Source organism: Pseudoliparis swirei, chromosome 21 (assembly GCF_029220125.1).
Source record: "Pseudoliparis swirei isolate HS2019 ecotype Mariana Trench chromosome 21, NWPU_hadal_v1, whole genome shotgun sequence".
Taxonomy (NCBI): domain Eukaryota; kingdom Metazoa; phylum Chordata; class Actinopteri; order Perciformes; family Liparidae; genus Pseudoliparis; species Pseudoliparis swirei.
In genome coordinates, this window is record NC_079408.1 from 2,795,930 (window position 1) to 2,823,591 (window position 27,662).

General features: G+C 49.1%; 2 protein-coding genes across 7 annotated transcripts in view; both read right to left on the minus strand.

Annotated features, from left to right (window-relative positions):
- Window positions 1–8,437, minus strand: part of arhgap36 (Rho GTPase activating protein 36) — a 41,703-nt gene extending 33,266 nt beyond the window's left edge. Inside the window, exon 1 of the mRNA XM_056442777.1 lies at window positions 8,232–8,437. Within this exon, the coding sequence (XP_056298752.1) occupies window positions 8,232–8,318 (87 nt within the window). The 5' untranslated portion in view covers window positions 8,319–8,437. The remainder of the gene's footprint in view (window positions 1–8,231) is intronic.
- A 1,417-nt stretch (window positions 8,438–9,854) lies between these two features.
- Window positions 9,855–27,662, minus strand: part of nhsl2 (NHS-like 2) — a 56,335-nt gene continuing 38,527 nt past the window's right edge. For 5 of the 6 annotated variants that reach the window (XM_056442516.1, XM_056442518.1, XM_056442521.1 and 2 more), the window contains 7 exons: window positions 25,789–26,017; window positions 21,637–21,804; window positions 18,416–19,502; window positions 17,149–18,304; window positions 16,767–17,070; window positions 15,475–15,607; window positions 9,855–13,744 (listed from right to left, as the gene is read on the minus strand). In XM_056442516.1, coding sequence (XP_056298491.1) covers window positions 13,414–13,744; window positions 15,475–15,607; window positions 16,767–17,070; window positions 17,149–18,304; window positions 18,416–19,502; window positions 21,637–21,804; window positions 25,789–26,017 — 3,408 coding nt within the window. In that variant the 3' untranslated portion in view covers window positions 9,855–13,413. The remainder of the gene's footprint in view (window positions 13,745–15,474; window positions 15,608–16,766; window positions 17,071–17,148; window positions 18,305–18,415; window positions 19,503–21,636; window positions 21,805–25,788; window positions 26,018–27,662) is intronic. The other variant, XM_056442517.1, reaches the window with a different exon arrangement.

The following is a 27,662-nucleotide window of genomic DNA, read 5'->3' on the forward strand; positions in this document are numbered from 1 at the left end:
AAGAGAGGGAGGTAAGGAGGCATAGGGAAGGAAAGAGGGAGGTAAGGAGGCATAGGGAAGGAAAGAGAGAGGTAAGGAGGCATAGGGAAGGAAAGAGGGAGGTAAGGAGGCATAGGGAAGGAAAGAGAGAGGTAAGGAGGCATAGGGAAGGAAAGAGGGAGGTAAGGAGGCATAGGGAAGGAAAGAGAGAGGTAAGGAGGCATAGGGAAGGAAAGAGAGAGGTACGGAGAAAGGAAATAAACTAATGCAGGAGAAAAGGAGGTCCGAAGGGAATATAGAAAGAATAAGGAGGTAAGGAAGGAAAGGAAAAGAGCCAGAAGAGGAGTTCAAATGGGAGAGAAGGAGGTAGGAAGTGAGAAAAAAACATTTTAAATAAAAAGGGGATAGAAAGAGAGAAGAAAAAAAGGAAAGGAAAGAAGAGAAGAGTGGACTCCACTATATTGAGACCGCCCCAAATAAATACCAGAAAGAGACACAAAAGGACTACAAAGAGACACAAAAGGACTACAAAGAGACATAAAAGGACTACAAAGAGAAACAAAAGGACTACAAAGAGACACAAAAGGACTACGAAGAGAAACAAAAGGACTACAAAGAGAAACAAAAGGACTACAAAGAGACACAAAAGGACTACAAAGAGAAACAAAAGGACTACAAAGAGACACAAAAGGACTACAAAGAGACACAAAAGGACAACAAAGAGACACAAAAGGACTACAAAGAGACACGACTCACTATTGAGGCTCAAAGCTGAGGACCAATGAGCAGCAGGCTCGTCTTCCTGGTGTCATCATGTAGAAATGTGCTTATACAGTAGAAACGGTCTTGACCTTTGACCCCGTGGCCTGACCCTTCCATTGATCTGGTGGATATGCCACGGCGGTCGTTGTGTGTGTTCCGTTCACCCCGTCGTCTCACTTCCTGTCTCACTTCCTGTGATGCCGCCTTACACTGCCGGGTCAAAAGGTCACGATGGCATGAGATGGAGCCTCGTGCCCCTAAAACACCGAGTGCTGACTCGGACTGTACGCTAAAAACAGGATGGATGATCTCACACACACACACACACACACACACACACACACATTGACTACACGGCCACCTGCAGTTCAAAAGTAGAACTACAAGACAAACTGAAACTAATAATTGTTCTGAGTTCTCTGAATAAAACAAATTTAATTCTTTAGAAGTAAAAACACAAAAGTACAACAAGACAAAACAGATTCATGAACAATAAAGAAACATGTCAAACCTGCAAACAACATTTTATTTCGCAACCTTCCCATGATGCACTGGTGTCTCTCACTCTCTCTCTCTCTCTCTCTCCATTTGTTTCCGCGGGAGGATTTTTTGGGAAAAGGAGAAGCGGAAATGCCGACAGAGGAAACTAGATTCCAGCGAGGATATCGATAACGGGTGGGTGGGTGGCTATCTCTCTCTCTCTCTCTCTCTCTCTGCGTGAGAAGACGTGAGTTTGTGGAGCAGAGGCGAATTGTTTGTCTAACGGTGGTTTTCCCCGTTAAAAAGTGGCGTTTTAAGAAGGTATGTTTGTTGTGAGTGTCTGTGGATTCACCTGAATGTCTGTGTGAGTGTGAGTTCACGGAGGGTTTTGTTTGTGTGTCTGTGTGAGCGTTAGCGGCGTGCGGCTAGCGGGGAGCTAACCGGCGGGCTAACGGGGAGCTAGCGGGGAGCTAACCGGCGGGCTAACGGGGAGCTAACGGGGTGCTAGCGGTGAGCTAACGGGGTGCTAGCGGTGAGCTAACGGGGTGCTAGCGGGGAGCTAGAGTCATGGAGGACATGAGCTTCCTCACGCGGGCACACGGGATTAGAGTGGCGCCGAGTTTCCCGTGCTCGGAGGAGGAGGAGGGGCTGGCAGTGGGCGACGTGGTCGTGACGACTGCGTGCGGTCCGCTGCCCGTATGAACGGAGCGGTGGTGCTGTTCCTAGACAGCGTGACGAAGGTGAACGAAGTGGTGGTGTCGGGTCATCAGAGGCCTGTATGTGCCGGTGGCGCCGCTGGCCACACCGTCGGTTCGGGTCACCGTGGCCAACGTGCCTCCTTTTATAAAAGAGGAGGTGATCTTGAAGGAGCTGGTGAAGCACGGGAAGGTGGTGTCCCGGTTGAAGAAGATCCCCTCAGGGTGGAAGTCCTCCCGGATGAGGCAGTGTGGTCCCACCGGAGGCATCTCTCTATGATCCTAAATAAAAGGGGAGAAGAGCTCCGCCTCCGGGTGTTCATCAGGGTGGAGAGCTCCGCCTCCGGGTGTTCATCAGGGGGAAGAGCTCCGCCTCCGGGTGTTCATCAGGGTGGAGAGCTCCGCCTCCGGGTGTTCATCAGGGGGAAGAGCTCCGCCTCCGGGTGTTCATCAGGGTGGAGAGCTCCGCCTCCGGGTGTTCATCAGGGTGGAGAGCTCCGCCTCCGGGTGTTCATCAGGGTGGCCGAGCACAACTACCCAATATACATCTCCTCAGGGAACGGGAGGTGCTTCATCTGCGGGGAGAGGGGCACATAGCCAGGGACTGCCACCAGTGGAGAGCTGCTGAGCAGAACGCCAGCGGGGCGGCTCCTCGGGGGCGGAGCCAGGGGGGTGCACAGCTGGGGGGGGAGGGGGAGCAACCAGGGACTGCAGGTACCCAGAGGGGGGAGGAGAGGGAGCAGGCAGAGATGGGGGGTGCCCAGCAGGTTGTGGAGGAGGAAGAGGAGGGGGGCACTGGTCCAGTCCAGCAAGGTGAGGAGGGAGAGATGGTCACAGGCCAGCAGGGTGAGGGTGAGGAGGTAGAGGAGGAGGAGAGGAGAGAGGAGGGAGGGGCTGGTGCAGACCAGCAGGGTGAGGAAGAGAGGAGAGACGAGGGTGGGGCCGGGGCTGAGGTGGCCCAACAAGGTGAAGAGGAGGACAAGGCGGAGTCAGAGGAAGAGAGGGAGACAGGTGTCAGGGAGGTGGGGCTGTCTGACAGTGAGGTGGACATGGAGGTGGAGGAGGAGCCTCAGAGTCCCCCGGTTAAAGAGGAAGTGTGGAGGAGGTGACGGAGGGAAGAAGGAGGTCCAGGCCAAGGGGGGCGGAGCCAGAGTCCAGCTCGGAGGAAGACTCCGACTCTGCTCCACACTACAGTGTGGAGGAGATAAAAGAGTTCCTCCGGAAGACCAAGCAGACGTGGCACGTCAAGGTGGAGGACCACGTCAAGGTGGAGGACCACGTCAAGGTGGAGGACCACGTCAAGGTGGAGGACCACGTCAAGGTGGAGGACCACGTCAAGGTGGAGGACCACGTCAAGGTGGAGGACCACGTGAAGGTGGAGGACCACGTCAAGGTGGAGGACCACTTCAAGGTGGAGGACCACTTCTGCAGGGATAAGTTCTTCCTGTCCGCCACTTTCCTGACGATGAAGACGAGAGAGGAGCTTCACGCCACAGGAGTTCTACAGGCTCAAAAAGATCCTGTGCGACCTCCGGAAGGTGCTGCAGGTGGTGGACGAGGAGAGGAGGGCGAGAGGAGAGGTTGAGTGAAGAGGAGGAGCCTCAGCACTGGGAGGAGCTTCAGCCTCAAGACGGAGGGCAGGAGGCACTTCCTGTCCTCAGTGGACTTTAGTTTAGTGTCCAGCATGAGCATCATGGACGTTCTCTTTGTTTCAGGATTGGTGCTGCATTTTTTTGGGGGGATTAGCCGCGGTTCACCTCGCCTCCTCACCTCCCCCAGTCTGCAGGCGGATCGCTCTATTGAGTCACAGCTCCCTCTTGGTTTATTGTGGTTCAAAGTTTTTTTGAATAAAGGTTTTCTAAAAATCACAAAAAAATCTCTCTCTCTGTCTCTCTCTCTCTCTCTCTCTCTACAGGACGTTCACATCCACACCCATCACCTTCATCATCATCATCATCATCATCATCACTGTCTGACAGATCCTGACCTGAATCTGCGCTGCACTGATGGATCCACAGAATAAATCTATTCATCATTAAAGAAACGAGAGTAAAGAACAACAACAAACATCTGATGCCTTTCAAAATAAAACTCCAAGACTATGAGGGCTTGAGACTGAGTTAAAATCAAGACCTCAAGGGGCTGGGACCAAGACCTCAAGGGTCAGAGACCAAGACCTTAAGGGGCTGGGACCAAGACCTCAAGGGTCAGAGACCAAGACGACCAAGACCTCAAGGGTCAGAGACCAAGACCTTAAGGGGCTGGGACCAAGACCTCAAGGGTCAGAGACCAAGACCTCAAGGGTCAGAGACCAAGACCTCAAGGGGCTGGGACCAAGACCTCAAGGGTCAGAGACCAAGACCTCAAGGGGCTGGGACCAAGACCTCAAGGGTCAGAGACCAAGACCTCAAGGGGCTGGGACCAAGACCTCAAGGGTCAGAGACCAAGACCACAAGGGGCTGGGACCAAGACCTCAAGGGTCAGAGACCAAGACCACAAGGGTCAGAGACCAAGACCTCAAGGGGCTGGGACCAAGACCTCAAGGGGCTGGGACCAAGACCTCAAGGGTCAGAGACCAAGACCTCAAGGGGCTGGGACCAAGACCTCAAGGGTCAGAGACCAAGACCTCAAGGGTCAGAGACCAAGACCTCAAGGGGCTGGGACCAAGACCTCAAGGGTCAGAGACCAAGACCTCAAGGGGCTGGGACCAAGACCTCAAGGGTCAGAGACCAAGACCTCAAGGGTCAGAGACCAAGACCTCAAGGGCTGGGACCAAGACCTCAAGGGTCAGAGACCAAGACCTCAAGGGCTGGGACCAAGACCTCAAGGGTCAGAGACCAAGACCTCAAGGGGCTGGGACCAAGACCTCAAGGGTCAGAGACCAAGACCTCAAGGGTCAGAGACCAAGACCTTAAGGGGCTGGGACCAAGACCTCAAGGGTCAGAGACCAAGACCTCAAGGGTCAGAGACCAAGACCTAAAGGGGCTGGGATCAAGAGCTCAAGGGTCAGAGACCAAGACCTCAAGGGGCTGGGACCAAGACCTCAAGGGTCAGAGACCAAGACCTCAAGGGGCTGGGACCAAGACCTCAAGGGTCAGAGACCAAGACCTCAAGGGTCAGAGACCAAGACCTTAAGGGGCTGGGACCAAGACCTCAAGGGTCAGAGACCAAGACCTCAAGGGGCTGGGACCAAGACCTCAAGGGTGAGAGACAAAGACCTCAAGGGTCAGAGACCAAGACCTCAAGGGGCTGGGACCAAGACCTCAAGGGTCAGAGACCAAGACCTCAAGGGGCTGGGACCAAGACCTCAAGGGTCAGAGACCAAGACCTCAAGGGTCAGAGACCAAGACCTTAAGGGGCTGGGACCAAGACCTCAAGGGTCAGAGACCAAGACCTCAAGGGCCAGAGACCAAGACCTAAAGGGGCTGGGATCAAGAGCTCAAGGGTCAGAGACCAAGACCTCAAGGGGCTGGGACCAAGACCTCAAGGGTCAGAGACCAAGACCTCAAGGGGCTGGGACCAAGACCTCAAGGGTCAGAGACCAAGACCTCAAGGGTCAGAGACCAAGACCTTAAGGGGCTGGGACCAAGACCTCAAGGGTCAGAGACCAAGACCTCAAGGGGCTGGGACCAAGACCTCAAGGGTGAGAGACAAAGACCTCAAGAGGCTGGGACCAAGTCAAGACCAAGACCAAAGTAAATGTAGCACCACAACATGAGACTGGTGAGACTCAACCACAACATGAGACTGGTGAGACTCAACAACAACATGAGACTGGTGAGACTCAATTAAAACATGAGACTGGTGAGACTTAACAACAACGTGAGACTGCTGAGACTCAACCACAACATGAGACTGGTGAGACTCAACAACAACATGAGACTGGTGAGACTTAACAACAACATGAGACTGGTGAGACTCAACCACAACATGAGACTGGTGAGACTCAACAACATGAGACTGGTGAGACTCAATTAAAACATGAGACTGGTGAGACTCAACAACAACCACAACATGAGACTGGTGAGACTCAACCACAACATGAGACTGGTGAGACTCAACCACAACATGACTGGTGAGACTCAACCACAACATGAGACTGGTGAGACTCAATTAAAACATGAGACCGGTGAGACTCAACTAAAACATGAGACCAGTGAGACTCAACCACAACATGAGACTGGTGGGACTCAATCACAACATGAGACTGGTGAGACTCAACCACAACATGAGACCAGTGAGACTCAACCACAACATGAACACCGATTATATCCGTCTGTCTGCTCGTTGTTGGCCGGTGGACAGTTTGGTGCACGACCAAAAACAATGTGCTACTTCTACGAGGTGGAAGAGATTGATGGGAGTTAACCGAAACTTTGAAGCCAAGAATCCTAAAAAAACAAAAACAAACAACCAGCTGAAAAATTAGAAAACTGGATGACTCTTCTTTTCTAAAAGCAGCACCGTGTGGATTTGACATCGTCATTTGGTTTGTTATTGATAAAAATAAATAAAGATTAATGCAACGCTCAGTACCTGCAATCGTGCATCTCACTGAAGGAAACAAAATCACGAGCTTTGTGATTTTCCTCTGGGTTTCCATGGAAACCAGAAACACTCGCCGCTTCCTTCTTTCTTCGTATTTGTGACCAAGAAAGATGAAAAGTTTCCACTCAACAATCGAAGAGAAACACGACTGCTTGTTCCCCTCTGTTGCATGTGGTTAAGTTTTATTTATAAATAAATATATATTCATTAATATATTTATTTATAAATATAGATTTATTTGTATATATATATATTTATTTATGAATATATATACATGTATAAGTATATATATATACATTTATATATATTTATAAATATATATATTTATACATGTATTCATATATTTATATACATATTTGTATTGGGGCTGTCAGCGTTAACGCGTTAATCTATGCGATTAATTTGGCTGCGTTAACGCACTAAAATATTTTAACGCAATTAACGCAACTTTGTTTACTTCCGGTGTTCGTTGACGTTTTTACACTCAAACCGAGTGTCAAACCGCGGCAGTACGGTTTAACACTGTTTCCATTTTTAAAACAATTATTTCTCAGCGAAAATAAGGAGCAGAAATCAGTTTAAACTCGTGGATGAATCAGTCGAGTTTCCTCCTGCTCCTCCTTCCTCTCGTCTCCCCCTCTGATACACAGAGGAACGGAGGGGCGACGTGTCGGGGGACGCGGCGCAGAAAGAATTCGTCACACGAAACCTTCACCGTGATTGGTCAATCCGTTTGTCTGTCAACATTTTGGGGAAAAAACAACCAATGAACACTCAGTAAATCACAAAGGACCTCCCACCACAGGTGAGGCTCTATAACAGCCTGTCAGTCAGAGAGCAGAGAACACGGCGCGAGGACAATGAGCTTCATTGAATAGAGCTGAGATTGTTCTGGAATGTTTGATGTAGAACACGTGGGTATGTGTCATATGCAAACGCCTTTAAAAGGTGAATTTACATGTTTTTGTAAAATGTATAAAATGCCCCCAGCCTCCAGAGGGTGAACAGGACATATGTGAATGTCAGTCAGTTCCCAAGGCCACTGGTTCTGCTGTTCAGTGGTAAAGATGACAGGACCAATGGGGTCTCAATATACTTCTTTTTTTTTACTAATCTGATGTTTCACTGGAAAAACAATTCATCATCCACAATATTAAATACCTCGCTGGCACTTTATAGGTAGGAGCCTCTTTGAAAACACAGCTCTGTGTGAAGTTTGGTCTTTAAAAAGAATGAACTTTTAACTTTTAACTTTTAATTGCGATTAATCGCGATTAATGAATTTCAAAATGCGATTAATTAGTTAATTTTTTTTAATCGATTGACAGCCCTAATTTATATATATATATATATACATATACATTAGGAGTTTAATGACAGCACGATAAAAACATGGATCAGACAAGAAGGAGGAGCCTCATGATAAACAGAGACCTTTGAACCATGATGATCATGCTGCTTTTTAATCTTTAATTAATTAATCTACTCAGCCTGCTGGCATAATTAATCTTACAGCCACATGTTCTTATATATATATATATATACATATATATTCTTTTAGAAAAAACAGCTGATATTCTATATTTTCTTCATTCCATAGCGTTATTTTAAAGCCTGTTAATATGAAAAAAATACACATAAAATACATTACATTACATTAAATGTAATGTAACATGAAATAATATAAATGGAGATATTAGCATTGCACGGCAACACAACAACCACACACACACACCAAACAACTACACACACACACACGTTACCCACCACGTAGTAGAATTGCATGTCTGGTCGGAGAGGTCGGTCTTCTGTGTGCAGAGCTGGAGGTGGAGATGGTCCATAAAGCAGGAGCATCAGTGTGTGTGTGTGTGTGTGTGTGTGTGTGTGTGTGTGTTTCCCGAACAGGTATTCCAAACAATCAGGATGTTTAAAAAAAAAATAGCCTTCTACTTCTTCTCTTTCCTAACGTTGTGGTTTTCTCTCTACTCCTTCGTGTCTCCTGCACTTGCCGTTACTCCTCCTCCTCTTCTTCCCTCCCTCCCTCCCTCCCTCCTCCCTGCTAGTCTGTCATCCCTCCCTTTCTCTGTGTTTGAGTTCCACTTCCTCGGTTTTTGTTTTTCTTCCAGTTGCAATTTATTTCCCCATTTTCTTCTTCACCCTCCTTTTTCCTTTTCTTTTCTTCTTCTGGTTCTTCTTTTCCTCCTCCACTTTCTTCTTCTTCTTCTCCTGCTTCTTCTTCTCCCTCTTCTCCTTCTTTGGGGATTAGGCGTCGGCAGAAGTAAATTTCTCATCTCAACTCTGAGTTGCAGATTGCTCAGTGCTTCCTGAGTTATGGCCACAGACACCACTGTGTGTGTGTGTATATATGTGTGTGTGTGTGTGTGTGTCATAGATAACATGGCGTGCTCTCTCTACCGTCAGAAACAGGAAGAGTGGCGGCATGGTAGTTTGCCCTGATGAGTGAGCCTTCCCTTGTGTGTGTGCGTGTGTGCACATAGATAGATAGATAGATGTAATTAAACTCAGACATTTTATTATGAAGCTGATACAGTAATAACTCTGTTGCAGGACACACATATACACACACACACTCACACACTCACACACACACACACACATACTCACACACACATTGAGCACCTCTAAAGTGATCCATGGCCTTAAAGTTCATTGTTATCATGAATGTACAATACAAAGTCTAGTTTCACATGTTTTCATGTTTATGGCTCTGAATAAATATTAATATACGATTAAAGTATAAAATACTTTAACACATGTAATTCATTCATCTCCATGAAGCTACATCCTCTGAAGCTGAAACTTCTTTATCACTCATCTTTCACACATTTTAATCTGTTTTTTATATTTATTTGTCTTCATGTTTTTCTCGTCCATAAAAGGTTTATAAGAACTGGCCACTAGGGGGCAGCAGAGCGCCGCCGGAAGATAGTGTTAACAGAGAGTTAAAGCGCGTGTACGTGTGTGTGTGTGTGTGTGTGTGTGTGTGTGTGTGTGTGTGTGTGTGTGTGTGTGTGTGTGTGTGTGTGTGTGTGTGTGTGTGTGTGTGTGTGTGTGTGTGTGTGAAGGGTGTGTGTGTGTGTGTCTCTCAATAGGAAGGATGCAATTAACTGAGAGGAAGTCGTTAAGGAGCTGGAACATGAAACACTTTGCAGAAGCAGCCTGGATAGCCCACCTGAGTCCACACACACACACACACAGTCACACACACACACAGTCTCACACACACAGTCACACACACACAGTCACACACACACAGTCACACACACAGTCACACACACACACACACACACACACACACACACACACACACTCACACACAGTCACACACACAGTCACACAGTCACACACACACACACACACAGTCACACACACACACACACAGTCACACACAGTCACACACTCACACACACACAGTCACACACAGTCACACACTCACACACACAGTCACACACTCACACAGTCACACACACAGTCACACACACACACACACAGTCACACACACACACAGTCACACACACACACACACACACAGTCCGGCCTTCATGACATTTCACTGGAAAGGAAAGCGAGTGAAACTTTCTTTAAGCAAGAAAAATAATTTATTCATAACGATATAATAATTTGATCACGTATATATGGCATCGCATGGAGCTGCGTTTCGTGTGTGTGCGTCACGCCACTGGATGGGGGGCGGGGGCAGGAGGTTATTCAACACACACACACGGAGTATTCCTTTAAATATGTCTTTTTAATTCTCTCAAGGTGTAGAATAACAAAAATAGAATAATTCCAATAACTCTCTCTGTATATCTCTAATTGTCATCTCTTCTTCATCGTCCCTGAACTGGGCAGTGGGGGGGGGGGGGGGGGTGTACTCTGCTCGGTGTGGCAGGTGGGCGGGGTTTACCGGCGAGGGACCTCAGTTTTTGTCCAAAGTACCGCTGAAGACGCCCTCAAACTCCACCCGTCTGGCACGCCCCTTCGAACGAATGCGAGATACTCCGCGGCCCCCCGAATCTGCAGCCGTGGCCCCTCCCCCTGCTGCCCCCTCCTCTTCCTCTCTCTCATTACGTTAATAACCCCCGCAGCGGTACGGCCTCGGGGTGGAACTCCAGCTTCTGGATTTAAAGGCGCAGTACGCGGGATCGAGGGGCGTGTCTCGTACCACGCCACCTGCGGGCCGCCGTAGTTCTCTTAAAGGCGCCGGGTGCAATGTGCCGCCTCGCCACCAGAGGGCGCCACATCGCGCTCGCCTTTGAGTTCTCAAAGCGGGAACAAAATCTGACTTCCCGGAACGACGAGTTCCGACGAGGAAATTAATAAACTTTGACTTTGTGCTTTCCCATTTTACCTTCTTCTTTCTTTCATCACTTTGCAGGGTAGAGAAAACGAGCGAGAGAGAGAGAGAGACACGATTACTCCTCTGAGTCACGCCACAGCTGAGAAGAGAAGAGGGGAGGAGACGAGGAGGTGAAGGGAGGAGACGAGGAGGTGAATATTTTCAGTGTGGTAATCCACCAAAGTTCCGCTCCTCCTCCTCCTCCTCCTCCTCCTCTGCCTCTCCCTCCCTTCTGAAGAAGGGATGACGGACTACACCTCCAATGTGTCTCTCGAGTCTCTTTCACATAGATGTATTTTTATATTGTGTCAACGGATTTCACGGTGATAACAATCATAACACGCTTTCTGGAGGCGGAGCCAGCACCGAAAAATAATCTCACCGGTTGGCGAATGGCGAGAGATGAAAAAAGAGGGCGGGACCAATGCAACGGGGGCCGATTGGCCCCGCCTCTTCGCCGTTGGCACACCTTAGAAGTCTTACAAAAGATATGGCGCGGAGCCGGCAGTGGGCCGACCGGTGACGGGATTTTTCGGCCTCCGCGGTGAAACGCCTGGCGCCCTCTCTCGTGTCCACAGAGCACCCGTATGCCCCGCCCCCTCCCCTCCCCCGCTCAACACCCATCCAATCAGAAGCGTGCTCGCTGGCGGTAAAGAACCGGAAACAAGCGCACCCTCTGTCCTCTCCGGGTTTCAATGCAGTTCTACTCATCTGATCTCAGGTCTGTGGTTCCTCTGAGGGATATTGCTCTAAAAGGGGGCGGGGCCTATACACTGCCTTCCTCTGCATGGATATGAATGCAAATTTTGGCGGATATTTGTTTGATAATTTCTTTGATTGATAAAACATAAATGCTCCCTTCTTTCTTTCTTTTTTTTAGATTGTTGCACAGGTTGTGTGTGTGTGTACGTGTGTGTGTGTACGTGTGTGTGTGTGCGTGTTTGTGTACGTGTGTGTGTGTGTGTGTTTACGACCAAGGCAGCTCATATAATACATCGACAAAAATACGAAAAAATAAAAAACACAGTTGGCCTGCAGCCCGTGGTTCAGTATACAAGGCAAACAAACAGATTTATAGGTTCATCTTTTTCTTTTTTTTCATTCGCTAAATATTTAAAACAAGCGTCACTCGACTAGTCGTCATAAATGGTGATAATTTATGCATTTTTTTTAATCTTTTTTTCTCTCTCAGGATGACGGAGTACCTGAAGGACTGTAGGGTGTGTGTGTGTGTGTGTGTGTGTGAGAGTTTATATTTATAGATTTTATAATCTCTCCGCCCACTAGGGGGAGCTGTGACTCAATAGAGCGATCCGCCTGCAGACTGGGGGAGGTGAGGAGTCAGGTGAACCGCGGCTAATCCCCCCAAAAAATAAAAATCCAAAGCCGAGGGGTCGTCCGGGGGTCAAAGGTCAAAGGTCGACTCATTTAAACCGGCTCGCTTGTGCACAGATCGATAAAAATAAAAAAAAGTATAAAAATTCAAGAGAGAAGGCAGAAGATGAGCGTTGATAGAAAGCTGTTTGTTGTTGTTGTTGTTGTTTGATGTATTTCTCTTGTTGGACATTCATCCGGTGTCGCGTCGTCCGCCGAGCTCAGATGAATAGACTGAATGCAGAGGAGGAGGGAGGGAGGATGAGGGGCGCGGCTATGGAGGTTAAAAGAGGAAGTGACATAAAGGGGGCGGTGCTATGTGTAAAACATCGCTCTGCAGACGGATTCTGCTCCTTTTATCTATCCCAGAATCCTCTTGGTTTCCCAGAATCCTCTTGGTTCCACACACACACACACACCGTCGGGTCCCCTCTGGTCTGCTCGTCGTCTGTTGGTCACCAGAGACCAGGGCGGATACAAACCGGCTGCTTCATGCTCTCCTGGACAGAAACTCCACAGGCCAGCTGTCGTGTGAGTGTGTGTGTGTGTGTGTGTGGGTGTGGGTGTGGGTGTGTGTGTGTGTGTGTGTGTGTGCGTGTGTGTGTGTACATGTCGTAGTCCAAGCCGCTCGCTGTACACTGTCTCTAGTCCACTGATAGACGCGTTCGTCTCTGTACATCCCATAATAACCCCGATGGAGCGCTGGACGGAACACGGAAAAAAATGAACATTTAAAACGGAGACTTGGAAGAAAAAACGAAAAGAAAATAAGAAAATAAAGTGCTTTGCGTTCCAGAAAGTCTTCGTCTGCGTTCACGAGCAACTGATACGAGACATGCCCATGCGTCATCTTTGGTGGCCAGAAGCCCCGCCCCCCGATGGTGCACGAGAGGTTTTTCTTTGGGGGGGGGGGGGGGATCCAGGAGGGAAGATATCCACCGGCAAAAAACGTAAAACCGCAAAAAACGTTAAAACCGTTAAAACCTCCTAGTTCATTGAAAACACTCCACGGGTCTCAGGAACCGGTCAGACGGGAGAACAGACGGCGCTTCGACCGATGGGCGACGCCCCGTTCTGGTCCCCAAAAAAAAGCGTGCTCCGATTTGATTGGACGGTGCAAATGATCAATCGCTAGAGGGAGCGAGCCGATTGGACGAGAGGACGGCGTCGGCGCCGCGGGGTTGTTCTGGTGTCTTTTGGTGGATCCGGTTCCCCTCATTGATGGTTGGGTTTGCCGTTCCCGTACGCCGCCGCGTCTCCGCCCTCGCCGGGCGCCGCCGCCGAGGCGCCGGGGGCCTCCGTGACCCGGCGGGCCAACGGGTTGGTGCTTTTGAGGAGCTCCATGGCGGAGACGCGCGCCCCCCCGCCGGACGCCTTGCTGCCTTTCTTCTGGAGCAGCGCCATGAAGTTGTCGTTGCGGGAGCTCGACCTCTGGCCGCCCAAGGTCACGGTCCGGAGGCCGCCGTGCTTCACCGGGGACACGAGGCTCTGCCGGCTGCCGAAGGAGTCCGTCGGCTCCTTGCGGCCGAGGACCTTCCGCTTGGACCTGTGAAGAAGAGGAGAGGACGACGAAGGTGAAGGAGCACGTGTGACGAGACTCTCAGTGAAGACTTTCATTGACAGATTACATGGAAGTTATCCATGTAGCCCCGCCCCCTCCCTCTGTAGCCCCTCCCTCTGTAACCCCGCCCCCCTCTGTAGTCCCGCCCCCTCCCCACCTTTTCCTTCTCTGGCTTTCAAGCTATTTTCAGCATCATGAAAACCTGTTGCTTAGAGACCAGCTTGTGTGTGTATGCATGTGGGTGTGTGTGTGTGTATGCGTGTGTGTTTGCGTGTGTGTATCTGTGTGCCTGTGTGTGTGTCTGTGTGTGTGTCTGTGTGTATGTGTCTGTATGTGTGTGTGTCTGTGTGTGTGTCTGTGTGTGTGTGTGTGTGTGTGTATGTGTGTGTGTGTATGTGTGTGTGTCTGTGTGTGTCTGTATGTGTGTGTGTCTGTGTGTGTATGTGTGTGTGTGTGTATGTGTCTGTGTGTGTGTGTCTGTGTGTGTGTGTGTGTCTGTGTGTGTATGTGTGTGTGTGTCTGTGTGTGTCTGTGTGTGTGTGTGTGTGTATGTGTGTGTATGTGTGTGTGTGTGTGTCTGTGTGTGTGTCTGTGTGTGTGTCTGTGTGTGTGTGTCTATGTGTGTGTCTGTGTGTGTGTGTGTGTGTGTGTGTGTGTGTGTCTGTGTGTGTGTCTGTATGTGTGTCTGTGTGTATGTGTATGTGTCTGTGTGTGTGTCTGTGTGTGTGTGTGTGTGTGTGCCTGTGTGTCTGTGTGTGTGTCTGTGTGTGCCTGTGTGTGTCTGTGTGTGTGTGTGTCTGTGTGTGTGTGCCTGTGTGTGTCTGTGTGTGTGTGTCTGTGTGTGTCTATATGTCTGTGTGTGTGTGTGTCTGTGTGTGTGTTTGTGTGTGTATCTGTGTGCCTGTGTGTGTCTGTGTGTGTATATCTGTGTGTGTATCTGTGTGTGTGTGTCTGTGTGTGTATGTGTGTATGTGTGTGTCTATGTGTGTACGTGTGTGTGTATTTGTGTGTGTATCTGTGTGCCTCTGTGTGTCTGTGTGTGTCTGTGTGTGTATTTGTGTGTGTATCTGTGTGCCTCTGTGTGTCTGTGTGTGTGTGTGTGTGTCTGTGTGTGTATTTGTGTGTGTGTATCTGTGTGCCTGTGTGTGTCTGTGTGTGTATCTGTGTGCCTGTGTGTGTCTGTGTGTGTATTTGTGTGTGTGTATCTGTGTGCCTGTGTGTGTGTGTGTATTTGTGTCTGTGTGTCTGTGTGTGTGTTTGCGTGTGTGTATCTGTGTGCCTGTGTGTGTCTGTGTGTGTGTGTCTGTGTGTGTGTTTGTGTGTGTATCTGTGTGCCTGTGTGTGTCTGTGTGTGTGTTTGTGTGTATCTGTGTGCCTGTGTGTGTCTGTGTGTGTATTTGTGTGTGTGTATCTGTGTGCCTGTGTGTGTGTGTCTGTGTGTGTGTGTGTGTGTTTGCGTGTGCATGTGTGCGTGCATACTTGTTTGTGCTTGTGTGTGGGTGTATGTGCCTACTTGCTTGCGTGTGTGTGTGTTTGCATGTGTGTGTGTGTTATAGAGATTGTGGACATACAGTAGCCTGCAGTACATGTAGGCGTTGCTAGGCAACCTTCTTCACTCTCGGGTTATAAAGCAGCTTCAGGAGCTACCATGCTAACAATGCACCTTGAGGAAGGCGTTCCAGAGGTGGATCCTGAATGAGGATCAGTCCGCTCACCGGTGGATGATGGTGAACAGGTCCTCCGTGGTGTGCGTGGAGGGCGAGTCGGCCACGCCGTCCGTGTCCTCGACGATGTGCAGCGCCGGCTTCTCATTGGCTGCAGAGTCGTCTGAGCGAGACGAGAAGAATTCTACCCCAAAAATATTCACAAAAAACAAAACGTGACATTTCACACACTAATAATTAGACGACGACGACGATGAACGCCGGCGGCGCCGCAAACAGCGGGAACCGAGCGAGTGTTTTCACTCCGGACCATTTTAGCATAATTGGGCTGTTTGAAAACTGAGAAATCTCCTCAAGTTATGCACCGAGCGCAGCGGGAAGACGGCGCTCGGCGAACACGCGGACACGCCGCCTCCGGCTCCATGAACTCACTCATATTTGTGTTTGCAAACACAGTCGTCACACACACACACACACACACACACAACCACACCGTGAGAACTCTGATTACTGTGCAGTCGTTCTTGGCCGCTGCCTGTAGTGTAAATATACGATGTGTGGACAATATCTTTTTTTAAACTATTCAAAAGTAGGAAAGAAGACTCCGCCCACTCCTCCCCACCGCCATCTGCCTGATGGATCGTGGAGGCCTCCATCGTGGAATATGCCTACTATGAACTATTCATCCACTCTGTCATATTCATTGAATGTATTTAAACTCTAAATCTGTCCTTCTGGTCACATTACATCTATTGTTCTGTCCATCCTGGAGAGGGATCCTCCTCTGTTGCTCTCCTCCAGGTTTCTTCCCTTTTTTTCCCCCTGAAGGGTTATTTGGGAGTTTTTCCTGATCCGATGTGAGGTCAAAGGTCAAAGGTCAGGGATGTCTATGTGTACAGATTGTAAAGCAGACAAATTCGTAATTTGTGAAAATGAGCTATACAAATGAACTGAATTGAAAAATTGAATTGAAAGGACAACATTAAATGTGTCAATTTGCATATCTCGTTTTTTAATGTATTGGTGAAGGGATCTACTGTAAAGGTTCTATTGTGAAGTCATCATGTAGGGCGACTGGGTCGGATGTGTCCGATGTGCCTTTGAGCAAGACCCTTAACCCTGCGTCCCTGTAGCTGTGCCTCCGGTGCATGAATGTTACATTGGATAAAAGCGTTCGCTAAAATGATATGTTATCATATCTCTCTATTCTTCCTGGATTCAATATTTCAAAAATGTAAAAAGCCTGTACAGACGTCTGACGAGGAGCTCTTTTTAACGTTTCTTCAATATCTTTTAAAGAAGATCTGAAGGTTTAAATGTGCCAAAAACCAAAAGCTACGTACCCGCCCCGCTCCCGGTGTCGCCCAGTTTCCCTTCCAGCTCCGTGAGGGGGGAGTCGTGCAGCGGCGACTCTTTTGAGATCTCCTCGTATATTCCCGAGTGGTCCTCGTCTTGCTCCGGCGTTTCGGGAACACCGGGAGAACCGCGGCGCTCCTCTTCTGGCGGGAACGTTCCCCTGGGGGACCGGAGGCCCGCGGGGCTGTCGGCCCCCCGGGGGGTCTGGCGGTCTGCGCGCCCGTTGGTGGAGGAGTGGACCGACGGGGGAAGGAGCAGCACATTCGGCTTCTTAGGGACTGGAGGGGGAACCTGGAGAAGAATGACGATGTGAATACACGAAGCGACGACGTGAACGGGATTCTTTGCCGTCGGACCGGTCTCGCTCACCTTGGGCTTCTTCTTGTCCGACAGCTCGGCCAGACAGGCGACGGTCATCCTCGAGGGGAGGGTCTTGCTCTTGTCCTGGAGCTCCAGAGCCTCCTGGTTGCTGCATTGCGAGGGGAGCGATCCTCCGTCTTCAGGGCCAAGTCGGATCTCGGGGTCCGCGTCGAATTCAGGCTCCATCGTCGGGTCCTCGAGGAGAGGCTGGGGGTCCGGAAGAGGAGGGAGATCGAAGAGGGACCGGGAGTGGTGGAGGAATGGATGATCGTAGCCGGATTGTGGAGAGGTGGTACAATGTGGAAGAACCGAGGGACTTATTATTTGTGGTGGAGGTTTTTTAGGTTTGGGTTTCCTCATGACTTTGTAGATGTTGCCCAGGGGAACGGGCCGGTCCACGGGGGAGCCGGGAGGTGACTCGAGGGCTAGGGGGGAAGTCGAGGAGGGGGATGAAGACTTGAAGAGTAGGTTCATGGGCCTCTTGGGCAACGGGGGCTTGACAGCGACAGGCGGTTTGAGTTTGGGTAGGGTGGGTGGCGGGCTGGGGTCCTCGCAGAAGTCTCGTCCGTGCTGTTCCTCTTCGATGGTGTCGGACGCCCCGTCGGGGCAGTCCTCCAAGTCACCGCGGGAGACGGAGCGAAGCCGAATGGTCTTCAGCTCATTCTGGGTGACCACAGGCAACGCCTGCGAGGGGTTGGGGCTGCTTTTCCCCGGCTTCGCCGCCGTCGAAGTGTCGGAATGTCGCCTGCTGGCCTTTTGCTTCGGCTTGATGGACGACAGCTCCAGATGTGCGTTCCCTGGCATCTCGAAGGACAATCTAGACCTCGCGCTCGGGTCCTTGGGTGACGGTAGCGACGATTTCCTTTCTGGGATCTTCGGACGCAACTTGCAACCCAATGTCCCCGTCGTCCCGTGACCTGCCACGTGACTGAGGGGAACAGTCGGCGTGGGAGTCTCTGACTGGCTGGAGTAGCCACTCGACGGGGACATGAGTCCCGGGGGTTTGAAGGGCGAGGACGCCTTGATGTCCGTTTCCATGGAGATCTGTGAGGGCGAGGTCGCTCTGGAGGTGGAGGGGGAATCGAGCAGGGACTCCGAGCTGCCTCTGACTTTCATACATTCAATCACCGTGGTACCTGTTGCTGTGCTGGAGCCCGATAAAGACCTGGAAGACAGGAGAACTCATTGCATTTCTAGTCTTAACCAACGAAACTTTAGAAATACATAGGAGAGAAAAAGAAGACCAGTAGCCAGAGAAGTAGATGTCATGTCCTACCGGTAAGGGTCGTTCTTCCACTCCCCCAGCTGCCAGTGAGCGGGGAAGGTCAGCTCTGTGTCTCCCTCCCTCTCGGGTGCCTGGACCTCCAGACTCGGAGGTCCGTCGGTGCCTCCCCGGCCCAGCTCCCGCCCGAGAACACTGGGTTTAGAAGAGCAGGACGAGCTGGGTAGGAGGAAATCGGGCTGGAAGTCCGTGAAGTGGTCCCTGGGGATGTGCAGGCTCTTTGGCCGGCCACCCCGGTAGAGGCCGCCCCCGTGGTGGATTCGCCCCTCGGCCTCTCCGAGGTTCTTCATGAGAGAGACGCTCCTCACAGGAGGGGGCGGCTTGCGCTTGGATTTCTTCAGCGAGATGGAGCGAGAGCGTAGGCGCAGGCGGCCGTCGGCGCTGTAGTCCGAAGCCGTGACGGAGATCGTGTCGCCGGTGCTGGTGCTGTCCTCGGAGCTCCCTCTAGGGTACAGAAGTGCGTAGTTCTCAGCCAATCCCATGAAGTGATGGTGCTGTTGTTGGTGGTCCGTCGGTGTCGTAGCGTTCCCGTTCCCCGTGGGCAAGATGTTCCCGTCCGGTTGCCCTGAACCAGCTTCTGTGAAGCAGAAGGTACCGGGATCCGTGGGCGTAGAAAGGGAACGCTCCCGGAACTTGAAGGCGTTTGCCGCCGCTTTGGAACGCGCCGACCTCTCGCGCCCTCTACCTTCCTCCCCAAACCCGCCGCCGCCTCCCCTCCCTCCGTCCGCCGCCGCCCCTTCCGTCTCGCTCCGCTTCCCCATCATCGCCGCCGCCAGTGAAATGTTCCCTCCTCTCCCGGAAGTGTTGCTCACGGACGTGAACGAACTGGAGTGCGAGCTCGCCGACTGTCCCGAGCTCACCAACATCACCCCGTCCTGCGTCACGCCGCCGTGTCCGATGACGCTGTGCTGTTTCGGCGGGACCGCCGGGCCCTTGCGCGCGCTGTAACTGTACGGCTCGTTCCACGCCCCGGGGGAGAAGGTGGAGCCCTTGGGTCCGTTCCAGGAAGAGGAGGCTGTGTTTGAGCACAGCAGCCCAGAGGTGTCCATCGTTCCTGGGTGATGATGGTCCGAAGTGTCTCCTGTGGGGGAGGAGACCGTTAATACCACCGATCCAATCAAACGCACACGGCCGTATAGCAGGAACTGTCTTCTTTACTTCAACCGCAATACGTCCTTTAGATAAAATACTCACTTTCTGGCTGCCGACTTCCATCTGAAAAAGACTTCTGCACTCTGTCAGCACATCATCTGATCCAGAGCCAGAACTTCAGGATTCATTGCACTCTTTTCACCACAAGATGTGAATGTTTGCTATTTTTATGAACTCATCTCGGGTGTTCCTGTGATCGCCGCCTTTTTGTGGTTGGCTGCTGCGTGAACACACTTTGAACTACCCGATGCACCAATGTCACACTATCTTTCTGCCCCCCTCAGTAATGGATCACAGTTCTAAATAGATTATCAAATATTAGGACTCAGTCAAACCAATTGCATAAAAGAAAATACTAAATAATTGTTGGTACATTCTGTGCTTTTTCTCGCCTGCAATTAAGTCCTTATCCAGGTTAAACTGTTTACATGGATTCTCCCCACCGTGTATTTACGTATCCCTGCTGCATTGAATAAATCAATTAAGGAATGACAAGAGCCACACTGCGCTGAGGAAAACTGATTACTGCATACACGGGGGGAAGAAATGATTAACCGAACAATCTCTGTTGTGTTTTTCTTTTCTGTGTGAAAGCAGAAAGAAAAATGACTGATTGTTTTCCTGCCGCAGTGACCGCTTTTAAACTTGAGTAAAAACATGCAAAAATTAATCAAACAAGGCTTAGTTTGTGTGAATCGACAACAATTTTTTATAGTTTTTTACAAGATAGAAAAGAAAATATTTTATCTTCAACCAAAAACTTGATTAAAAAATACTGGAAACAAAAAAAGGAATAGCTGACATGGACCATCAAATGAAAAGTTTCAAAAAGCATAAAACCCCTTCTCTAGTTCTAAGGTTTTTATATTTATTTTGTTTTTATAGAATATATTTATTTATATATATTCTTTATATTTATATATATATATGTATACAATATATTTATTTCTATACATAGGCTATAAACAATATATTTATATAAAGAATATATATATATATAAAGAATATATTTATATATATAAACAATATCTTTATATTTATATATATATATGTATACAATATATTCATTTATATACATAGGCTATAAACAATATATTTATATATTTATATAAACAATATTTATATATAAACAATATATTTATACAAACAAACAATATATTTATATATATACAATATATTTATTTATATATAAACAATATATTTATATATATAAACAATATATTTATTTATATATATATATATAAACAATATATTTATTTATATATAAACAATATATTTATATATACAGGACTGTCTCAGAAAATTAGAATATTGTGATGAAGTTCTTTATTTTCTGTAATGCAATTAAAAAAACAAAAATGTCATGCATTCTGGATTCATTACAAATCAACTGAAATATTGCAAGCCTTTTATTCTGATTTATTGCTGATTATGGTTTACAGCTTAAGAAAACTCAAATATCCTATCTCTAAATATTAGAATATCATGAAAAAGTATACTAGTAGGGTATTAAACAAATCACTTGAATTGTCTAATTAACTCGAAACACCTGCAAGGGTTTCCTGAGCCTTGACAAACACTCAGCTGTTATAAATCTTTTTTTTTACTTGGTCTGAGGAAATATTAAAATTTTATGAGATAGGATTTTAGAGTTTTCTTAAGCTGTAAGCCATAATCAGCAATATTAAAAGAATAAAAGGCTTGCAATATTTCAGTTGATTTGTAATGAATCCAGAATGCATGACATTTTTGTTTTTTTAATTGCATTACAGAAAATAAATAACTTTATCACAATATTCTAATTTTCTGAGACAGTCCTGTATATATAAAAATATATTTATATAAACAAACAATATATTTATATATATATACAATATATTTATTTATATATATATATAAACAATATATTTATATATACAATATATTTATTTATATATATATAAACAATATATTTATATATACAATATATATCTTTAGGCGACGTGCACCAAAGGGAGAGGAGAGAAGAAGATCACTGCAGGAGGGTAAGCGCTCCCCTTTAATGGCGGCGACCGCACACATACCTGGGGGTAAGGTCGTGTCGAGGGCGGAGTGGGTCTTCCTCAGGGGGAGGTTCTGGTGCAAAGTGTCCGTGACGGGTTCCAGGGAGCGGGGCTCCCCCGGAGAGCGGGACGGGGTCGGGGAGTGCCGGAGGAGGTCGACGCTGTGGAACCTCCCTCCTCTGCCTTCACCTGGGGGAGCAGAGCCACGGCGAGGTCACAACGCAATAACACACGGGATCCAATCAGGCGGCCGCGAAGGATTAAAGAGTCCTCAGAGACGTGTAACCATCCCCTGATTTAAAAGGGTTTCATAAATATGATTTAGTGGTTTTATTACACTCGGTGTGCCGGGCTCGTCTCGCTCAGATGAAGTCGTGATGCAGCAATGAGGCTTCAACCATTTAAAACACGTTTTAAGAGACATTCTGGAGGAATGAGATGAGAAAATCTGCAGAGTTTACAGAACGTTGCATGTTTAAAAGGCCGTAAACTATGAGCCACACATTAAAGATGACGTCAGCGATGAATCCTCGTAAACTGTTCACAGAAACCTCGTTGAGCAAAATCTCCTCTCACACATTTCAGATTAACTTCTTGTCAGACGGGATCAGCTGCTGGTTCTTTGACCCCGACAATTATAAATAAAACTAAACACTTCTTGCAAATGTTTCACTAGAACATAGAAGAGATGTCAAGCAAATCAACTGAAAACATCTTTGGACAATGTTTATATAGCACAACACGTCCTGGTTTAAAGACTACAAACTGCAACACTTCCTGGTTTAAAGACTACAAACTGCAACACTTTCTGGTTTAAAGACTACAAACTGCAACACGTCCTGGTTTAAAGACTACAAACTGCAACACTTTCTGGTTTAAAGACTACAAACTGCAACACTTTCTGGTTTAAAGACTACAAACTGCAACACTTTCTGGTTTAAAGACTACAAACTGCAACACTTCCTGGTTTAAAGACTACAAACTGCAACACTTCCTCATTTAAAGACTACAAACTGCAACACTTCCTGGTTTAAAGACTACAAACTGCAACACGTCCTGGTTTAAAGACTACAAACTGCAACACTTCCTGGTTTAAAGACTACAAACTGCAACACTTTCTGGTTTAAAGACTACAAACTGCAACACTTTCTGGTTTAAAGACTACAAACTGCAACACTTCCTGGTTTAAAGACTACAAACTGCAACACTTCCTCATTTAAAGACTACAAACTGCAACACTTCCTGGTTTAAAGACTACAAACTGCAACACTTCCTGGTTTAAAGACTACAAACTGCAACACTTTCTGGTTTAAAGACTACAAACTGCAACACTTTCTGGTTTAAAGACTACAAACTGCAACACTTCCTGATTTAAAGACTACAAACTGCAACACTTCCTCATTTAAAGACTACAAACTGCAACACTTCCTCATTTAAAGACTACAAACTGCAACACTTCCTGGTTTAAAGACTACAAACTGCAACACTTCCTGGTTTAAAGACTACAAACTGCCAAATTAATCAAATTTAGGATGTGATGAGTTGATTTGCACCAACATCAATTTTGGGGGCTAGAAAATCAAATTTCCTGCCTGAATAATCATTAAACGACCCGTCTGTCTGTCGTTGACGACCCGTCTGTCTCTCGTTGACGACCCGTCTGTCTGTCGATGACGACCCGTCTGTCTGTCGATGATGACCCGTCTGTCTGTCGTTGATCTCCTGTCTGTCTGTCGTTGAAGACCTGTCTGTCTGTCGTTGACGACCCGTCTGTCTGTCGTTGATCTCCTGTCTGTCTGTCGTTGACGACCTGTCTGTCTGTCGTTGACGACCCGTCTGTCTGTCGTTGACGACCCGTCTGTCTGTCGATGACGACCCGTCTGTCTGTCGATGACGACCCGTCTGTCTGTCGTTGACGACCCGTCTGTCTGTCGATGACGACCCGTCTGTCTGTCGATGACGACCCGTCTGTCTGTCGTTGACGACCCGTCTGTCTGTCGATGACGACCCGTCTGTCTGTCGTTGACGACCCGTCTGTCTGTCGATGACGACCCGTCTGTCTGTCGATGACGACCCGTCTGTCTGTCGTTGACGACCCGTCTGTCTGTCGTTGACGACCCGTCTGTCTGTCGATGACGACCCGTCTGTCTGTGGTTGATCTCCTGTCTCCACCAATCGGTGGCCTGTTCCCGGAGGGCCCTTCATGAATAAATGAGTGTTGGGCTAAATGTGACTCCTTAACGATGACTTCCTGTCTCGCTGCCGCTGGTGTACGCCCACTTCCTGCTGGGCCGGATCCTCTTTAATCCTCGTTTCATGCAGTCGAAAAGGAGAAGAAAGAGGAGGAAGGGGAGGTGGAGGAGGAGAAAGAAGAGGAGGAGGAGGGCATTGTCACAAAACAGTCCCTCAGCATCCTTCCTTCATTACTCTTTCATCCCAAATCCCTCCATCTTCCCCTTCACCTCCTTCTTCTTCTTCTTCTGGGCGACAGTTTCTATCACTTTCTCTTCCGCGATAATTTTTCTTTCTCTCTCTCTCTCTTCTATTTTTTTTATTTTAGGGAGGAGGAGAGGAAGAGCGGCGAGTTGCCATGGCAACAGCAAGCTGGCTGCATGAAGCTATACCTGTTTTCCGGTTTGCAGTGAAAAAGAAAGAGAGAGAGAAGGAGGGAGAGAGAGAGGGAGAGAGAGAGAGAGAGAGAGAGAGAGAGGGAGAGAGAGAGGGAGGGAGAGAGGGAGGGAGAGAGACACTGGGTGTCACAGCAGACGTCAAATATGAGATATGACAGGACACAATCTGAATAAAGGTGGTGTTCTTAAAGTACTCCCCTCTCCCCCCCCCCTCTCTCTCTCTCACTCTCCCTCTCTCTCTCCCTCTCTCGCTCCCTCTCTCGCTCCCTCTCTCTCAGAAGGAAGTGGGTACCTGCCAAGTACAACGCCACAGGCATGCATCATTATACCTGACCTTCTACTCCACCACACAGTGGGGGAGGAGAGGGAGAGAGAGAGAGAGAGAGAGAGAGGGAGGGGGAGAGAGAGAGAGACGTAACCAAATATACACTATGCCAAAAATCGGGAGCACAACACATTTACCTTTACACACACACACTCCACACACACACACACCTACACACACACACCTACACACACACATACTCCACACACACACCTACACACACACGCCACACACACACCTACACACACACACACGCCACACACACACACCTACACACACACACACGCCACACACACACACACGCCACACACACACACACACAAACGCCACACACACACACAAATGCCACACACACACAAACGCCACACACACACACACGCCACACACACACACACCTACACACACCTACACGCCACACACACACATGCTTCTGAGAAGCGAGAACCAAAGAGCTCAAAGACACATCCTGAATCCAAATATCTCTTTAAATCAATTTCAGGGCTCTCAAGTCTCACGCATTGAGCGTGAGACTCACGCAATTCGGTCTCATCTCACGCACTCCCGCCACACATCGAATTCCTCACGCTGAAAAAACCTCTCGGCTATTTAATGCTTGAATGCAGGGGTGCTCAATACGCCGATCGATTGTTCCGCTGCAGAGCTCCGACGCCGGTCTGCGCGCATTGGGATGGAGCAAAAAAATAGTCACTAGCACCCCCCCCCGTCAACAACTCTTTTCGGCTCGATGCCGGCGCGCGCAACGGTCAGCTGTATCGGGTGCTGATGGAAATCTCACGCTTGCCTGTCTTCAAAACTTGAGAGCCCTGCAATTATTAACACTTAACTTTTTAGTTTCTAGAGTGGAATCATCCACCGGACGTCTTCCTGTCTCACTGGACCACCATCACAACTTCACACGGGTCCCAAAAGGGTTCCAACCAGAACCCTGCGGAGCTCCTCTCAGGCACGAACCAGACACCTCTCCGGTCCAGACTCTCGCATGCAGCACGACCTCAGGAACCGTTTCAGGTTCTGCTCCTCCTCGCTTCACGGTGACTTTCACAACCAGAGGAAGAGAGAGGAGCACCGGCAGCTCCCCAGAGACCCGAGCTGAAGGTCCCGTGTCCTTTTCATACGACCAAGAAGAAGGAATCTCCCTCAATAATCTAAACTCTGCCACGCGTCCTCCTCTAAAGGACCCGTGACCTCCCGTCGTACCTGTGACGTCGAGCGGCAGGAAGCGACCCGGCGGGCGCCTGCCGAGCTGCCGGCGCGGTTTGTCGGCGACGGGCGGTCCGCCGGCGGGCGTGGCGCCGCCGCTCCGACCCGGCGGCGGGCGCTCCGAGCCGCAGGGCGACGGCGTCGAGGAGGCGGAGGGGTCGGCCGCGGACCTCAGTCCAAACACGGAGGAGCTGGTTTCATCGTCGTAGAGCTGCTTGGACGCCGGCTGGCGGAAGCAGAGGAAGAAGAAGAGGAAGACGAAGAGGAAGAAGAGGAAGACGTGGTGAGAAACAAGCTTCAACCTGCATGAGTCGATTCGGCCTCCTGGGGTCAGAGCAACACGCCATCAACACACGACTCCGCCTCCAGAGATGAGTTTATGGGTCGAGGGCAAAGAGAAGTGCAATATTCTCCCTTTTTTTGCTCGGGTTTGGTCCCCACCTCCGTCAGGGAGGTTCTTTTAGCTCCTTTGACTCTGACCTTGAGAGCTTTGAAAGCCGAGTCGGGCGGTGATTGTCCGGCGGGGTCGTCCCCTAACCGAGCGACCACGTCCACGCGTCACGTCGGACATTTTTTCGATCGTTAATATTATACATTTCAATCAGAGCGGCTTCGTAAATAAAAGAGCTCCGACGGGTGAGCGTCAGAACGTCTGCGTGAACCGTTTCAGTCTTTGAAATCCTTAAAAACACAAATTCACAATTATTTCTGATCTTTTTCTTCGTCCCGTACTTTAAATTTCTTTCAAATCTGATGGTCGTGGCTTATTTGGTCAATTAGACAAAATGTTTTTTCTTCTTTAAATGTCAGCTGAGATCAAAGCAGAGGAGTCAACACGACACTAGTTAGGGCTCACTCCTCGTATCCTTCCACAGGAAGTAGTTCCCCTCCTGCTTCAAGCTAACGGGAGAAACAGAAGGACAATAAACAACGATGGATTTGATTATGTATTCATAGCGAAGAGATGAGGAGGAAGTAAAGAGAACAGCCTGCGATCGACTGAGGCGTAAACCGTCGCTGGCAGGCTGCCCTTGAGCCAGGCATTGAAACCCCAAAAACAGCTTTGGAGGAAAGCTGCAGACTTTGTACTAAAATACACTTCAAAAACACGAGCGCCGTATGAATTCAGATATCTGCCAAGCTTGAAGCAGGAAGTGAGCTGCCGCCATCTTGGAGGCCAACAAGCCGCCGCCATCTTGGAGGCCAACAAGCCGCCGCCATCTTGGAGGCCAACAGGCCGCCGCCATCTTGGAGGCCAACAGGCCGCCGCCATCTTGGAGGCTAACAGGCCGCCGCCATCTTGGAGGCCAACAGGCCGCCGCCATCTTAGAGGCCAACAGGCCACCGCCATCTTGGAGGCCAACAGGCCGCCGCCATCTTGGAGGCTAACAGGCCACCGCCGCCATCTTGGAGGCCAACAGGCCGCCGCCATCTTGGAGGCTAACAGGCCGCCGCCATCTTGGAGGCCAACAGGCCGCCGCCATCTTGGAGGCTAACAGGCCGCCGCCATCTTAGAGGCCAACAGGCCGCCGCCATCTTGGAGGCCAACAAGCGGCCGCCATCTTGGAGGCTAACTGGCCGCCGCCATCTTGGAGGCCAACTAGCCGCCGCGATGACTCGGTCAGAGAGAGACATCAGGAGGAGACAATGGGAGCGATGTTATAATTATCCCTTCTCGCATTAGCAATGTTTCCATCTGGAAGACGCTAAGTTCTTTGTTATGTGTGCCTGAAGAAGAAGAAGGAGGATGAAGATGATGAAGACGAGCGGTTCTGAAACATGGAAACAGGAGGAGGAGGCAGGGCTTGTGCAGTCTGCCAGTGGAAGAAGGGACGATAGCGAAAAGTTAACGAGGCGTTTTGCCACAGCGT